The following is a 17,865-nucleotide window of genomic DNA, read 5'->3' on the forward strand; positions in this document are numbered from 1 at the left end:
TGGGAGGAAGTCATACTCAAAACACAAATATTCATGTCTACGCAAACCTGCAGATCAGTGACTGAACGACTGCTTCAAAGGCCCTTTGGTGGTGCCTTAATGAGAGAGTGGACCTCAGAAAGCCTGTGTTCTGCTCCTTGAGATACTGCAGGATGAAAGCTCAATGGGTTTATTTCCCAAAATGGCTATTTCTAGTTGCAAATCATGACTGAGATAAGCTTTTGCAGGTATTTTCTTAGAAGAGGGGAAGGCTGCTCAGCTTTATGCAAGTCTGTGTGGTTAGCACCTCGTATCTGGTGTGCCTCGTGTCTACAGTAAATCTACAGGCTGAGGAAAGCCATTGCTTTTTATTGCTTGCCTGATGTTTCTTTTAATATTTTGCCCAGGGTTTTGTCACTAACGCATCATGCAGCTTCAAATCATTTTTAATATATAGAGTTTGAAACTGAATGGCTTTATTTAAGGAAAACTACAGTATAGTCTTAATTCTTAATGAAGTTTGAATTAGGGAATTTCTCCCTCCTGTTAATTTTCCATTTCCTTTTCCCCTCTTTGTTAAGCAAGTACAATATAGAAAAGCATCCCAGGGGTTTTTATTCCTGTCTTCCTTCCTGGCCAGATGAACTGGGAAATGGCAAAAGCTCCAACAATAGCTCCAGATCTGGATTCATGTGAGGGGTGGTCTGGGCTTTCAACACCTCCGGTGTTTTTTAAAGGTACAGAGAAAACCCAACAATCTTCTGTCCAGCTGGTGGCTCTGCTGGGCCCTTTTAGTGCACTGACACCAGAGGGTGAGGAAGGTCTGTGACTGCCTTATGTTCATACAGCTTATAAAATGTTTCTCTTCTTCCAAGCATTTGTTTCTGGTTCCTGCACCTCACAAACATTTCCATAGAAGTTAAAGAATTATCCAGCAAACACTTTCACAGCTTTTTGTCAAGGAAATGGTACTTTCTTTGGCTCCTCCAGCCTTTCCAGAAATGACTCCTAGATAGGCCTGCATTTCACAAGTTGTCTTCTTTCTAGTGAAAGGGCCTTGCAGAAGTATAAATTATCCTCTGCTACTTGCACAGAAAGAAAAATCTTTCATTTTGCTGATATACTGAAATTCTTAAGAGAATAATTTGGGTTTGAAATAGGCAAAGGACAAATTACCTGAAAAGCTCTGATTATGGATATGAGGGAGAAGGGCTTATCTTTAACACAGCAATTGTCTCATGTTCGTAAGAGAGTAGGCTAATAAAACTTGGAAAGTTGTTTTGACTTACAAAACTCTGTTTTGACTGAGTAAAAAGGGAAATACAACAGATAAGATATTTTGAAACAAACTGTTGAATGCAAAATAATGTGTGTGCGAGGTTACATGGAGATAGCAGTGTCCTTTGTGGGGTAAATTCAAGCCAAGTCTTGTTACACCAATAGGATGTAGGAGCACAAGTCCACTGTGGGGCCACAGGCAGCATATCCCACTGCATTAACTTCTGCTCTAATGAATGCAGGGAACAGATGGACTGAAGGAAAAAAAAAAGGGGGGGGGGTGGTGGTGGAAAGGTGGGCTGGCTTTGAAAGGCGGTTTCTTCCTTCAGGGAATTTTGTATGTTTGCTTTTTATCATGTTTCTGCCCATGTTAAGGCTGTGAGTGAGAAGGCTGGTGTGTTAGTAGAGCTGACCTGGGTACCAGCTTGTACTAGCTTGTTAATTAGCTTGTATTTGTCTGGGGGGTTTATGCATATGGAATTCCCTGTGATAGACGTATCTTTGTGTATAAAAATGTAGGGAGAGACCAAGTGAACCTAGGAACCATTTTGAAGTTAACAACTTCATAAACACTTAGCAGCAACTAAAAAAAATTCCTGCACAGAGAGATCATTGACAGGGTTAAACATGAGGCTTTGACAGAGGTATGGACACTGCTTCACTGCAGGTACTTACAACTAAGCTTGACTAATTCAGGAAGAAGAGCAGCTCTTCTAGAGGAGCTGAGAGCTGGCCCCAAACACCTGAGATAGGTGTCCCTGCAATGGGAGCCCTTTCTGAGCCAGGGAGGAGGTGAGCGACCAGTGACCTGCCGAGCTATTTAAGGGCAGGTGAGCTGTCCTACACCTGAACCTCTGTGGAGATCCTGGGCAGCCTGATGACTTTTTTCACTTTGGCAAACGTACGTGAACACAGGCAAGCAGGGTCCAGCTGGGGAGCGGTGGATGCCTGCAGATCCCTGCTGGCCTTCACAGGGGTGGGCAGTGTGGAAATCTCTGGCAGGTAGGGAACAACTCACAGAAGTGGGCCTTCAACTGCAAGGTGCAAAACTTCACTGCTGAAATTGAGGGTACCTGCAACAGAAAGTGGAGTAGGTGGGGAAAAAAATGGTTTGCTAAACTATGAGGTATTTAGGAGACACTTGGTCTGCCTTAACTTCTGGCAGCTGAAACGGCTGCTGACTTGGCTATGAAGTGTGGTGCTTTGCAGGCTGAGTGGAAAGGCCTGAACATGCAGGACACCTGCTATAGATAAATGACCAAACAGATGAAGGGTGGACATAAGAGCTAGAGTGGAAACAAGGAGACCAATAAGCAAGAGGAAGTGCTCTGTCAACCACAGGTTGTCTGCAGACCACAGTTTGAGAAGCACAACTTCCTGAGCTATGCATTTGTCACCAAGGTTGACCAGTAGCAGAAGCATTCTGCAAGGTAGTAAAGACTACTGACCAGGCAAACCTGCCTCATGGGATGCTCTCAGTCTGTCACATCGCTTCCATTATTCAGATTTTCTGTACTACTGAGAACCTTACAATACAGGAAGCTCCCATGGCTTGCTTAACTATCTACATCTTTTTCCTTTCTTTTTGCACATCAGACAACAAGAAACTTGTTTTTTATTTCTAACTAAAGGTTGGCAAGCAGCTGGGTATGATCTTGGAATACCTCAAGAGCTTTCTCCTCTTTCTGCTCCCAACTTTCTAAATAGAGGAATTATCAGCATTGTCCATTCACTTTCTCCAGGACTAGTTTGCCAGCTTAAGGAGCTTCTGTCTTTATCTCCTACTTCAAGTGCTCCTCATATAACATGTTGGTGTGCTTGAAAAGTTTCCACATGTGAAGTTCAGACACAAGCTGGCTTGTCCTGAGTGGTATCCTTTCAGGTACCAGGTGGGTTTGGTGCAAGATGTTGCTCTTCACCTGGTGCATGGTGTTTATGGCCAATTGTCATAGAATCATAGAATGGTTTGTGTTGGAAGAGACCTTAAAGATCATCTAGTTCCAACCCCCCTGCATGGGCAGGGACACCATCCTCAAAATAGCAAGCCAGCTGGCACAAATTTTAAGGTCTATGGTGTTTGCTCTGCTATAAATACAAGTGTACCAGGGTATCTCTTTCCTTGAGGACCACACAGCAAACCCTTGCTCTTGTTCTCTCCTTATGTCTTCTAAAATTCAAGGAGAGAAATAAAAGCCAAAAAGTATAAAGATAAAATACTAGCTTCTAATTTGTACACCTGGTCTATTTAAAGTGTTAAGGTGCTCAGTCTTTCCTTATCAGTGCACTACAGACTACTTGGTCTCCAATTTCAGATCCAGATTTAGTAACACCTGATATGTCTTCTTGGATCTGCTTGGGTGACAGGCAGAAGCTGCAAATGAGTGGGAGAGATGAGGATGATGGGGGCTGACATGGTTGGAAATTCTGTCCTAATTCATCTGACAGTCCCTGCTGCTGTTACACAGAACTCCTGTATCTCAGCTGCCCTGGGGAAGTTCAGAGTGACCAGCATAAGCATGGTAGAGCCAGGAAGCCCTTAGTGTCAGCAAGCTTGTGTCAACATTTCTGAAGTTTCTTGCAAAGGTGTGCTCAGGCCTGCACCTGGGCTTTCAGGAAAATTTCAGGGAATTCAGTGGCTTATATTCCCTTGCAGCTCTGATGACTTCTGGCAATATTTGGCTGGCAAGTGCAGCTCTTCATTTCTAAAGCAATGAGTCATGGTGGTGTCATTTCTTCAGTGTACAGTCACTGCAATAATTCAAATCATTGTCATTATTATTACTTCCAACCAAGCAACCTGATACCTTCTGTCAAACTGGGGCAGGTGTGTGAATGTTACCACTGGGTAGTTAATTAATCTGTGTTGCCAATGAATATGCAACACACAGTTGCCCACATCCCAGCTGAGTGCAATTTAGTAGAGCAGCTGAAAGATTTATAAGTACTTTGCAGTTAGAACTCACAAATAATGAAAAGTGGGCAGCTCTAGGGGCAACTTTTCAGCTTTGTGTCACACCTAACAAAAGTGAGTACCTGCTTGTATTAGTTAAAGGGTTTTCCAGGACTGTGGGAGGAGGAAAAAGTTAGCCAAACAGAACACTGTTTCTGAAAATTCTGATCTGAGAAATCATCTGATGCCTGAATTCTGAGCAAGCACAATAGCAAAGGCCAGCTGTTCACCACAGCAGCCCCACAAATCCCTTCATTTGGCAGCACAGCAAGAACCTGGAGCTGCCTGGGCTCCCTCCTCTCTGTGCAGCTACAGAGCTACTGCTGAGCCAGATTTAATTCCTGGATTAAGCACTCTTGCAGCCTGGCATCTGGATTTGGGGACAGTTGTGCCCAGGACAGAAGTCAAGCATCAGAACAATAACTGCGTCAATTGGTGTGTCATGGGTCACAGCATTACAGCTGGAAGAGGTCTGTTAGGTCATTCACTCTCATTTCTTAGCCAGCCCAGCATTTGACTCAATATAAGTGTTTGCTAGTGCTCTAAATACTGTATTTTACAAGATTTGGGCAATACATTCCTCTTCCCCTTCTCTTGGGAACTTACCCATCATCTGTTATAAGTCACTGTCAGGAAGCATCTAGTCTACCATTCCCCTGTTTTGGTATGATCCCATATCAAAGACTCTTTTTTATTTTCCTTTTACATCAAAGCCTTTCCTTTTGCCGACCTGTCCTTTCCTCCCTCTTTACATGTACAATAGTCTGCTTAGTTTCCTCTAGGGTGGAGGAGGGGAGCACACCCCATACCAGGGCTCTCATCCTTGAAGGTGCCCCAAAGACTGGGTTCCTGTTCTGCCAAAAAGCCTCATCCACTGCCCTTAATTATCTGCACTGAAAGACCCTACGTCTCATATTGTGAGATGTTTCCATTAAGACAAATGTGTCTAAGTTTAGAATGATTTTTTTATTTTTTTTATCCATTCTCCAAAACCTACATCATGTGCCTTACATGCAGCCACGTGTTTGGGAAGGTCAGTTCTGTTATTTTTCTTCCCCAGTCTGTTGTTCTTGTTGCCAAACCCACGCTGCTGCTGTGAGCAGGATTCTGTCCAGGCAATTTGCCTGTCAGAGGGAGCAGAGGGCTTGGTGCCTCTGCCTGTACCAAGTTTGGGTTCCTCCATGGGGAACACCATCCTTGCATCACTTACACACCTGGTGTTCACCAGGTCCAAGCTACTTTGTATTACTACCTTGCTTTTTGTTAATATCCCTCAGTTCCCTCCAGGCAATGGGATTCTTGAGCATCAGTGTTTTGCTGGATCTTCTCTTTTTGCCTTACATGCCTAATAGGTAAGTTTAGCATCATTGGAGATATTAAAATACATGTCACCTTCTAGTGCCATAGCAAGATGTTATCAGCATTTGGGCTCCTTTTGGTCTAGGCACACTTCACTGGCAAGATTAGATCCATGCTTGTGTGACTAATTTGGGGAGTAGCTTTTGATAACAGTGTTATGGAATATTTAATTATAACTCACCTTTCTTTTCCTTCAGCTCATTACTTCTTTTCCATTACTGAGTATAAATGTTGCCATATAACACACTCTTTCCTTTCACATGGTTACTATACATTTTTTTTCGGCTTCTACTGTAAAGAAGGAAACTGAGAGATGAATCAGCTGAACTTCCAAAAGCCATCCTCCACTGTCTTATTCTATATGTTCAAAGGATACCGATTAAAAGAATATGCTATTGCATCTGAAATAAATTTTCTCACCTGTGTGACAAGCTGGGCTTTTATGACAAGTGAAGAGAAAGTGTTTCACTTATTTCTATTTGCTTTTTTAAGCACTGTTCTCATTCTTACTGTCTTGGCTGTGATCTCTAAAATGGATTGATTAAAATCAAGATTCTGTGGACTAATAACCAATAACCTGAATCAGCAACTGGGCTTGCAGAAGGACATGTATTTTCTAAGGAAGCAGTCTCCATAGGATTGAAAAAGAAAAAAACCAAAACACTAACAACTACTGAAAATAAAATCTCACTGTTGGTTTTCAGACTTGAAAGGCTATTTTTCTAAACAATAATTTTTGGAATAAGCATGCTGTGTCAGGTTAGGCCTTTGAAGGGACTCTCTTTTAGTAGTTTCAGTCTGACTTTATGTGAAATGTACTACTCAAAGATCTGTACCATTAAAAATAAAAGGAAAAAGACTTGAAATAACACCAAATCAAACGTGAGAGTCCTTCTCTTTTCAGCACTGACATCTAAGAAGCAAAACTAATAGAGAAAAACAGTATTTTCTGTATGTTCTGCTACATTATCTTTACTTTTAAAATCAAGTAATCAAATGACAAGCCCATATCCATGAGTCTGCAGCCTTATTCAGTAGATCTCTTAAGACAGAACCTTTCAGCACAATTATCTCCACTGACTGCAGTGCTAAGCACATGTAAAAATACTTTGTTGGATCAGCATCATAGCTAGAAACCAGCATGCAATACCAGTGTGCCATTAGACAGCAGGGACTAAAAATAAACAGAATTAATTCTTCATGTCCCTGATCAGAACAGGAATCTAAAAGAGAATGTGTCCCAGGTCTTTAATGTTGTCAACAGTGTAATTTCAGATTTCTTACATCTTGTGCAGCTGAGAATAAGCTCTGAGACATGTGGTGTGACTGGATGTGGTGCCACAGGATGGTCCCACTCTCATCACTCAGCATCTCCCACACATCTTTTTGGAGCTTCCAATCATGTCTTTAGGACTGGCCAAAATGACAAATATGGCAGGGAAAGAAGAGGGAAACTAAACCTTCATTTCCTACCCCTTGAAGGTCCTTCTGGTATTTCTCCATATTTTCTGTGCTCCCTCCCATTCCCCTCCCTCTGCACAGGGAAAATGTTCAATTGCCATGCCTGTGTTCTTTGAGTCTCATCCTACAGGGCTTGCTGGGTCGTGCTGAGCAACCCAGGGCTGTTTGCAGGGCTGTACTCTGAGTTATTCTCCTGCTGCAGATCAGCCTTTGGGAACCAGCAAATATTCCTCTTCTGTGGTGTAAAACTTGCTGCTGTATGCATCCTAACACATTCTCTTCCTTCTGTACTCTGAGTGACAATGGAGGTGGAGGGTGTCCCCCGGCCATGAGCAGCTTCTGCCAGCTCATGGGGTGCAAGGCTGGAGGAACATCCACCAGCACCAGTGCAGCCCCGTCACTGGAGATGGGGAGCACTCAGGGCTGCTTCTAAGCAGTGAGATGTCCTAGCCTGCCTTTTTGCAGGCTGCCTCAGCTGGGTGCAGAGAGTGGTTACCAAAACATGACAACAGCTGATGGTCTCTCTGGCTGCTGCTGGCAGCTTTTTTCTGATAAACTCTTGAGAGTGGGATGAGACCACACCAGTGCCCATCACAGCTCCTGCATGATCAGAGAAGTGCAGACGCTGGTGCAGTGGCAGGGTGGGCTACAGAATGCCTGGCCCCAGGATGCCTTCAACGGTGATGGCTCTGTGTGCGCATATTCCCAGCTGCTGGAGAGGTCTATGGACCCATTTATCTGCTGCAACACTCCCTAAGAAGCCATGAAACATTGCTCTGACCCTTCAGCTGCAGGATGGGGATCCAGCAGACAGGCATGCCTTACCCTCTGCAGTGCTGGCTGCCTCTGTGCATCTCTTACCTCTGTCTCTGGGTGCCTGTGTTTAGGCAATGTAGGCAGATGAGCTGAAACCAATGGAAGTCAGGACAAAGCAGTCTGCAAGCCTGTGGTCTGCAACTCAGATGTGCACCATTGGCATGGACTGTAGTCCTTAGGATGGGGCTTATCTCTCTGTCCTGGCCTGTGCCCCCAGTTTGCCTCTATCATAGCAACGTCTGTGGTCTGATGGCCCTTCAGGACCCCTGGGTGTGCTATGTGTTTGCATTAACAGCCCTTACTCCTCCCTCAGTTTTCCCTTTGCAGTTCTGCTTACGAAGGACTCGTTGCTGTGTTTCAGCCCAATCAGAGATACCAACAAAGAGGGAAAAGAGATACATCTCAGTCAGGCTACTGCCCTGCGAAACTGCCTCCCACTTCCAGGCATCAGCATCCTTGATAAACTCATCAAGACCTGTCCTGTCTGGCTTCAGCTGAACATGAACCATGAAAGGGCTGGGGCGATACTTGGCAAAGAACCAGCAGGGGTAAGTCCAAAGTGGTTTCAGTTCAGACAACCACATTTCCTGTCCTTGGTGGAACTGGTGAGGAGAGAAGTACTTCTTTTCATGTGGAAGCAAAAATATTTAGCAGTCTATGCTCTCTGTTTTCATTACCTTTTGATCCTTTAGCCACTTTACAATGGTGCAAGACAGATATAATAACAACATAATGGCTTTGGGGAAGGAAGAAATCTTGCCTCTGGTTTTGTTTCCTTAGCATGTAGATTCATGGAGATGCCTTCCCATTCACCACCATACCATAGGTATGTTGACCATCCTAATTTGGAACAATGCAGCATGCACAGTCCTGAACCAGGTGTTTGACAAATTGTTCTCTGTGTTTTTCTGCACTGAGTGATTGTCCCTGGTATAGCTGCATATGGCCCCGAGTCTCCTTGGTCATTAGCCACTCCCTTCAGGCAGGGCAGTTCTCCACCTCTGAGATGCTTTGGGGATAGGTCTTGCTGCTGTTCCTCCTGCTCACACAGTCTTCAGGCACGATCTTCAGCTGTGGTTTAAAGCAGGCAGGAGAAGAGCTGACATGTCAGAGGCATCCTACAGCAAGGGCAAGCTCTCCTGCCCACCCTGAGCCCACCTGAAGCCAAATCAACACTACCCCTTTCTCACCACCAGTGAAAATGGAAGAGACCAGCTTGCCTGCTGGTCCTGACCTGGGCAGTACTGTTAGGTACAGCTTGGAAAATCCACCTTCCTCTCATCTGAAGAGCCACATGATCCAATTTTAGCCTTTGGAGCTATGGCAACCAGTTGTGCCAATCAGGAGAACAGAAGTGATTAATTTCCAGGTTTCACTTCTCTCGTGGCTTAATTTTACTTTCAGATGAAGCACTTGCCCAATGCAATGTGAGGTAGTGCTGTCAGAGATCCAAGGACACGATCTCTCCTGAGGTGGGTTACGAGGACTGTGCTGTCACATGGCTGGTAGAACCTGGGGAAGGGAGACTTGCTGTGGCTTTTTCCTGCCTGTTACATACAAGGTGAGGGCATTTGTTTGCCATGGTTTAATTTGGATTTTGCCCTGCTCTGCTAGCACACCTGAATCCATGGGGCTCAATTTCTTGTGAATGGCAGAGTCTGAGATGACAGCACCATGTGAGGCCGTGAAGCTGCCCCAAAGCAGCATGTTTAGCACAGGTGCTTCAGAGTGACAGGAGATGCCCTTATGACTGGGACTTGTGCAGAGAAAGGTCCTGGCTTCTAGATAAGGGTTTTTTAATTCCTCTGTCCAAGAAATTAATGTTTTCTTGACAGATTTCCACTGCATTATAAATGTTTAATCATTTTATCAATTCATACCTCTTCTTTCTAATATTAATATCCAGACTTCAGAATTATCCCAATTTTTTATTCAGTTTTTATAAAAATACCTTGACTCCCTCCTGCCAAAATCTGCTATCAAAGAACAGATAAAGGTGAAGATTACTTGTCTTTGGATCTGCAGTTTCAACGTAAAATTTGAAAATGTCCTTGACAATGAGCTTTAATTAGAAACAGACTTAGGAGCTCACACAATACAAAGAACAAGATGTTTTTCTTTTTTTTCCTTCTTCTTTTAAACTTTTTTCTTTATTTTATTCTGTCTTTTTTTTTTTAATTTTTTTTTTTTGTAATTACATTGGACCCTTTGGTGAGAACCAATGGCTACAGTGGTTCCACTGGTCACCATAAAAAACTCAGGGGCCTCTTATCAATGGGTATGAATACCCATCAGTTGGAGGGAGTACAGATTTAGACAGACCATTCTCAGTGGCACCCAGTGAAAGAATAAGGTGCAGTGGGCATAAATTGAAACACAGGAAATTCTGTTTAAAAACTCAGAAAAGCTGTTTTACTGTCAGGATGATCGAACATTGCAACAGGTTGTCCCAGAGGCTTTAAAGGCTCTGTCCTTGGAGATTATAAAAACCTAAAAAAGACACAATCATGAGTGACTTGATGTAGTTGATCCATCTTTGAGCATGGAAGTTGAACCAGATGATCTCCAAAGGTTCCTTCCAACCACAACTCCTCTGTGATTTTGGGACCCGTCAATACATTTGAAGTCAGTGCTGCCATCCAGAGGGATCTGAGACAAGCTGACAGAAACCTTCTGGAATTCAACACGGACAAAGGCAAAGCACTGCCCCAGCAATGCAGACCCCTCGCAGAGATGCAGGCCTGGCCAGGCAGCAATGTGGGACAGGACCTGCAGAGGTGAAGGGCAGAAAGACAAGCAGAGACGTATTGAGGAGAGGCTGTGGGGCTAGGGTTTGCTAAACCAGGAGGAGATAGCATCGAAGGGACCACTCAGCAGCCCACTAATACCTACAAGGAGGTCATGGTGAACATGGAGCAAGGCTCTGCTCAGCACAACATGGTGGGAGGACAAGAGGCAACAAGCATACACTTAAACTGGAAGAGTTGAGAATGGATATAGGGAAACACTTTATCCTTCTGAGGGCCCTAAGTGCTGGGACAGATTGTCTGGAGAAGTTGTGCAGCCTCCATCCTCTATCCAGTTCCACAGACCTGTCTGGACAGAGCCCTGAGCAACTTGGTCTGACCTCATGGCTTTGACCAGGGGCTTGGACAAGAGCCCTCCTGGGGTCCCTGCCAGCCTGGATAATCTTCTGGTCCCATGAAGAAACTCTGCCATGGGACACTGTGACCACCAGAGCCTTTGGTCTTATGTTCCACTTGTGAACGCTTGAAACCTTTCCCTCTCAAGGACTCTCTTGCTTTATACCCAGCTGGTTATTCTAGGGTGAATTGTCCATGATTTAGGGCATTTATGTGAGGAACATCACTTGGAAAATTGTGAGTGCAGATTTATACTCTTCAGATAGTGAAATAGTTTTCTTAGGCTTAGGTGGGACACCAGTTATGGATAGAAATTTTGCAGATTCCCTCACAAGTCTGAATTTCACCCAGATGAAACACCCCCTTTATTCATTATTTTTGTCATGTAAAGTTCAACCAAGTGTCACAAAGCTAAAATAAGATCATTTACAGTGAATTGTACTGATACAAAAATTCACTGTAAATGACGTAAAATAAAGCTCAGAAGTTCACATAATGTAGCTATGGTCTTGATTCCTTTCTCTTTTTTCAGATATTCTTGGTTAGGAAAGAGGGTAATGTGAAAAACATGGTCCTTGCAGTTCGCCTGCCAGTGCAGAATGAGGGTCCTGCTGTACTGGAGTACAACATTAAAGAAGAAAAATCAAGTAAGTTCTTTACATTTTTTAGTCTTGCTCTGATTATTGTACTGAATCCTCTTGTGGTCACCAGGATTCATGTAATCTCACTTGCAATGAGCAGGTTGCTCTTGTGACTGGCAGCAGATCTCGCTTCTATGGTGCAGTTCAGTTAATATTTCCTGCAGCTGCTGTACCTCAGCTCCCCTGTGGTTCTGCACCTTGTGTTATCATTTACAGTCTCACAACAGGAAAATAAATCTCCTCTAGATGAGCAGGCCAGCACTTTGGTCAAGCAAGAGGAGCTGCCTTTCACCAGGTAGAAGTCCTGAGCAAAGTGCAAGGCACTGATAGACTCGGCCTTGTTAATTTCTTGAATCTGTCTCTATTTCTGCCACTTAATTTGGGGCCTGCCAGGCATCTGCTACATTCCCATTTCATGCACCTCACACAATCTCACAGAACAACCTGTTACTCCTAAACTGGCTCTTTTCAATGCCTCTGTTCCTGGGACGTAGCTGAGTCTCAGGGCTGGTGGAATCAGAGCTGTTCCTGACTTGACAGCCAGGTTTGCCCTGAACAGGCAAAACTGAGTTCAGTTCACAGTCAGTCATGCCTGATCCAGGCTTTGGTGTAAATCAATGCATGCCATTTCCACTTTCCAAGACATATTTGGAAGCATGGGAATTCTAGGATAGCCACAGAAACATGTACTTGAAATAATTCATCAAAATAACTTCACACAATTTATTTATATGAACAGGCCCGAGCCCTCTGCTGCTGCGCTCTGCCCCAGAACCAGCTCCCCGAGCTGTAGGTTTTACTCTGCTAAAACACGTGGGTTTCCGCTGATCGATGTTGTGGCTTATTTCTTCCCCCTTGACAGTTGCTCAAATGAGTTTTTTCCTTCTCATACGTTTCCTTACATACCTCTGCACTGTAAACAGACTTCAAAGCCAGAGGGAGAAAGGAATCTCTTGATCTGCTCTCACCTCAAGCACAGACCACAGGCTGTCGAAGCGTTGCTCCTGTGCAGAGCGCAGCTGCCTGCCTGGCTGCCCCTGGAAAGCTTTCCCTCTCATCTGTGGGCCCCCTGGAGCACAACATTGTGGAGATGCTGCACATGTTCAGTGCTCCTGCATGAGGGCAGGAATAACAAACCTTTTACCACAATTTCAGGTGTTCAGATTAAGAGTACAAAGGCAAGGGTTAGCTGCAGAGTGGGGAAAATTTTTTCTTTATTTAGTTACTTGAAGTTGGCCTAGGGTTTAGGTTTGGCATGGTGGGGACCTGGGGTTTGATGACTCAAGATTTCCTTTGGAGAGAAGTTAAAAAATTGAAACCTGCCAGCCTAAAAATGTAATTTATAGAAATGTTACTTCCTCAGTTGTGTCCTGTGCTGTAAAATCTGATTTCTTTTAAGAATAGGCAGTGTAAAATGTAGTACAAAAATTTGACTTTGAGCTAGCCTAGCTAGAAAGACTTCAGCTCCATGTTTTTCAAATGTACTTGCTTGCTATTTCTAATTTATCACTAATTTAACACAAAGGATAAGAGATGGTAAATTTTCTGTGTCTCAGAGTAACCTAATACATCAGCTTTTATTTATTTTCTCTGTGTTATTCCAAACATTTTCTAAACTTTTTTTAGGAAATAAAATTATATGTTGCCTCAACTCTTTAAAAGAATTAAGATTATAATCTGACCTTCCTTGCCAAGTACCCTGGTAGGTCTCATTGCCTTAGCTTAAGGAAGTGTTGTCGGAAACACACACTTAACTCTTCCCAAGCATTCTGTAAGTGTCAGGGTAGGAGACCTCTGAGTGCCCTGAGCGAGTAACTGCACACCAGACACTGTGGAATGCAGGTCTGTTCAAAGCTTGGTGTTATGCTTCTGAGAGCGTGTACAGCCCATCAGCTGCATAGCCTGAGTAGCGTTGTCGACTGGCAAGGCTTTTCCAGGCATCTAGTCTCTCACTTCAGAAAGCCCTCTTCAGATTTTCCTGTGCTTGGTAAAAGGAGACTGGATTTTCCCATTGAATACTGCAAAAAGGGAGGTGGACCCTTCTGATTGCTTCCTGCTCTTTGAGTCTGTATGAAGTGGAGCAAAGCAGGTGCCCTTCCAGTGCCCTTCAAAAGGAGCAGCTACAATTCCCCTGCCATCTGAGAATCTGCTTTCCCACATGTGCAGGGGACAAGCAGCTTTGGTTTTGCTGACTTGCTCCTACTATTTCCTTTCTGAGGTTACACGTAAGCAATTATCTGTGTAACCTGCCCCACAGAGAGCTGTTTGTCCCTTTCTGAGACCTGACTCCTCCTAAAGGGTTTGAAGAAGTGGGAACAAGTTCTCTCTCTCACCTTGGTTCAGCTTGTTAGGCTGACTTGATGCCTTCAGATGTAAACTGAATGGTGAAAGTTGATTTTGCCTTGACATAGTCAAGATTTTACAGAGATCTTTCCTTCCAGTTAAAACTCAAGTTGCAGCCCATCCCAGCTTACAATTTTGGAGCACCTTGCCAGCTGCTTCTTGTGGTTCTCATGCATACTCAGTGCAAAATCATCTTCACAAGTGACACAAAGAAGGTTGCATTATCCTTAGAGGTGACATGATGGCTCTGTGCCATCTCTACAGTGATGTCCATTACTTAAGTTTACAGATGCAGCTTTAAACAGCAAGTTTTACTCTTCAGCTCTTTGTAAAAATACCCTTCTTATCCCATTCTACTTTTCAGATGATAACCTGAAGAGGTTTTGCCCAGTATTATAAAGATGGTACTGAGCTTGCTGTCCAGCCCCTGAGATCCATGTAGGTGGCCACTCAATGAAGTAAAAAACCCAATGGCTTCCTCTCATTATACTGCCAAATAATGGTGTTCATTGTTTTTCTCTTTCTTCTCCCCATGGCAGATCTGCTTTGTTGACGTTTAATGAGAGATTTAGGGAAGTGTAATTTTCTGAGGGGAAGAATGGATTTAATAGTGATTTTTTATTTTTTATTTTTTTTTTAGATGGAAATCCCCAAAAAACCCATTACGTAAAAGGGTAAAGAAATGAAACCTCTTTCCAGTTTTTCATGGGCAATTGTGATTGGTCCTGTGAAGCAGCCCTTAGAATCATAAAACTGGAGAAAAAAGAGACTGGGTTTTAAACTTTTTCTTCTGCTTCTTCATTTTTTGTTTTAATTCCCTCAGATACAGGAAAGCTAAGACCTGGTTGCAGCAGCAGGTGTGGTAGAGACCCAACAGCAGATAGCACATGGTTTGTCAGAAAGCTGAGAAACTCAGCAGCTTTCAAAGCCTTGGATCTGTGTAGTTTTGCTTCTTGTCCTGAGGGATTCCTTATTTCTTACTCAGAACTGTGGAAATCTCCCAGTGGGAAGGCTCCTTACCAGATTTCTACCATTTAGAGATGCAGTGTTCAATGGTCCCTCTCAAGCTTTGCTAAAATTTCAGCTACTTTGTGAGCTTTCAGTTGTGAGAGCTGTCCCTTGCTTCTGCTTCATCCCAAAACAAAGCCCTAACCTCACAGACTTCAAAAGCTGAGCAGCATTTCCTCAGCTGACTCCTGCTTTTGGCCCTTCTCAGCAAACTGGTTGTAACCTCAGCTACCAATTCTCCTTCCTCTTTATGTGTATTGCACAGTCAGAAATCATTCCACTGACACCAGTATCATTGCAGCAGGATTAAAAGAAAATAATCAGTTTTTTAAGGTACAGGTATGAAGTAACATATACTGTGAGCTTCAAAGAAGCATCTGAGTTTGATAGACTCCTTGGTGCAGATAGTGACAGTAGCTTTTACCTTCACAAACAATTATGAAGACACATGCCACAGGGGTGAAGCCCTTTAAGAGAACAACGCTCTAGCACCATATGCTGAGTGTAATGCTTCTTTTTTGGGGGGAAATCTTGTGAATTATAGCTGAAAATAATTTTATTTCATTAAACACAAGTCGACAAGTTCTCAGGTGCTTTGTTGTGGAATGTGTAGTAATTGTTTTCCAAACTCCTCTGTACCAAAAAAGAGAGGATCCTTTCCAAATATGCAAAATTATGCTAAAAAGAAGTATTTTCAATTTCCCAGAATAAAAAATAATATCTTATTAGAATTTTTTAATAGAAATATGTATGGAATTGATTTCTCAAGTCAGCAATGAGCTACTTGGGCTCATGTCCTAAGGACTTTCAGGCTGGCCTGATCCTGCCTCCCTGGTTGTTGTGGCTGGCTTTGCTCACTTAGAGGTTTATTTTCCTGAGGCCCATGTTGTGGAGCTGCTGTCCATGTTCCTTATTTAAACCACACCCATGTGGGACAATCTGCCACCAGCCACAACTAACTGTTCAGAAGCACCCCTTCCAACACTTTGGGCCAAGGCTGAGTTGAGCCCCCAGATCAGGGAGTGCACAGCTGAAGGAGGAATTTGTAGCAAAGCCTTGTCTGTAGTGCTGTTACTTCATTTTTTGCAGGAAAATTCTGAGATTTAAATTAAAACTCTGCTTGCTCTGGCCCTCCCAGCTTCTCTGGAGACAAACATTGAATAAGCTGGAGCGTAACGGAGATTTTGAAATACCCTTAACAAGAGCAAAAAAGAAAACCAAAATAAATTATATCCAAGCAATACAGAAGCATCAGATCACAATTAATTCCACCTTTGAAAGATGAGACACGGTGCCATTGGACACAGCAGATTATGATCAATCTCTGGTTTATGGACAGCAACTGCACTTCAGGTTATGTGGGATGGGCTTGTGGTGAAGACCTGGACAGAAAAGATACAGGCAATTACTGCACTCAAAGGCAGTTTAAGAGCAATCACTGAGTATTGCAGATTTGCAAGTCTGGTAGCAAGAAAGATGTTGATAAAGAAATCAAATGTCCTTCCCTGGTCACCTTATCTGGCCTTTCTTAAAGTTAGACTGAGCTCAGGAAGCACAGGCTGGACCCCGATATGAAATGCTTGAGACAGACAATAGAGATTTAGGAGAAGACCACAAATCAAGTAAAACTCATGGCAGCAGTTTTTCTGTCTGGTTAATTCTCTGGCTGCTTTTACCAAAAGAGATCTGTTTGCCATTAAAGTTCATGAGGACCTGACTGCTTTGTACATCCAGCATCCACCAAGCTCTGTCCTTTAGGACAGAAAGAACTACACCAGCTCTACAGGCAGCAGGAAGGCAGGCCTGGCTGGGGAGTCAAAACAGCAAAGTTGTTCATTCACATGCTGCATTTTAAAAAGGATGAATTCAATTGGACAAGGGAAGGGATTATTTCAGGGCTAAGATTTCACAATCTACTTTCTTGCCTTAATAATCCCAGATAGGTACCGTCTAATGCTGTGAAAGCAAGCTAAACTCTCAAAGCCAACTTTGTCCATCATTACTAAGTTACTTCAGCTATTTCTGTACTTCCATTCCTCCTTCCCAAGCATATATGGGGAGGAAAAAAAAAAAAGGTTTTTATTATAGACTAATACCATTTGAGCAGGATAAAAAGGGCATATGCAGTCATTCTGGCTCCTACAGCAGTAATAGATGGTAATGAAACAGTAATAAGGCAGCAGCATGTTTACAGAGGGGCATTAGAGTAACATGAAGATGGACTTTGTTCATATTTGCAGGCTTATCTCTAAAAAAAGCTGCTGAAAGCCCTGGTGTTCACAGCCCAGCAGGCCTGAGGTGAGGTCTGTGAGCATACCTGGCTTGATGGCAGAGCTCAGATGCAAGGGATACAAATTCCTGCCTGTGCCCCTGCATGGGTAGGCAGGTCCCAGCATTACATGAGGACATGCACCGACTCCACAAGCATATGGGGGGAAAAAAAAAAAAAGGTTTTTATTATAGACTAATACCATTTGAGCAGGATAAAAAGGGCATATGCAGTCATTCTGGCTCCTACAGCAGTAATAGATGGTAATGAAACAGTAATAAGGCAGCAGCATGTTTACAGAGGGGCATTAGAGTAACATGAAGATGGACTTTGTTCATATTTGCAGGCTTATCTCTAAAAAAAGCTGCTGAAAGCCCTGGTGTTCACAGCCCAGCAGGCCTGAGGTGAGGTCTGTGAGCATACCTGGCTTGATGGCAGAGCTCAGATGCAAGGGATACAAATTCCTGCCTGTGCCCCTGCATGGGTAGGCAGGTCCCAGCATTACATGAGGACATGCACCGACTGAGCATGAAGCAAGGAAGAGGAGGCAGATTGGCTAGGAACAACTCAGTAGATGCTCTTTGTTGGCTTAAACATGTTCAGATGCTGATAATGGAC

General features: G+C 43.5%; 1 protein-coding gene across 1 annotated transcript in view; it reads left to right on the plus strand.

Moving 5' to 3' along the window:
* Positions 1-7,631: 7,631 nt before the first annotated feature.
* RIN3 (Ras and Rab interactor 3) overlaps positions 7,632-17,865 on the plus strand; it is a 49,948-nt gene continuing 39,714 nt past the window's right edge. The window contains exons 1-3 of the mRNA XM_010003756.1: positions 7,632-7,707; positions 8,171-8,391; positions 11,519-11,633. Coding sequence (XP_010002058.1) covers positions 7,632-7,707; positions 8,171-8,391; positions 11,519-11,633 — 412 coding nt within the window. The remainder of the gene's footprint in view (positions 7,708-8,170; positions 8,392-11,518; positions 11,634-17,865) is intronic.

This window comes from Chaetura pelagica, unplaced genomic scaffold, assembly GCF_000747805.2.
Source record: "Chaetura pelagica isolate M959 unplaced genomic scaffold, ChaPel_1.0 scaffold48, whole genome shotgun sequence".
Classification (NCBI taxonomy): domain Eukaryota; kingdom Metazoa; phylum Chordata; class Aves; order Apodiformes; family Apodidae; genus Chaetura; species Chaetura pelagica.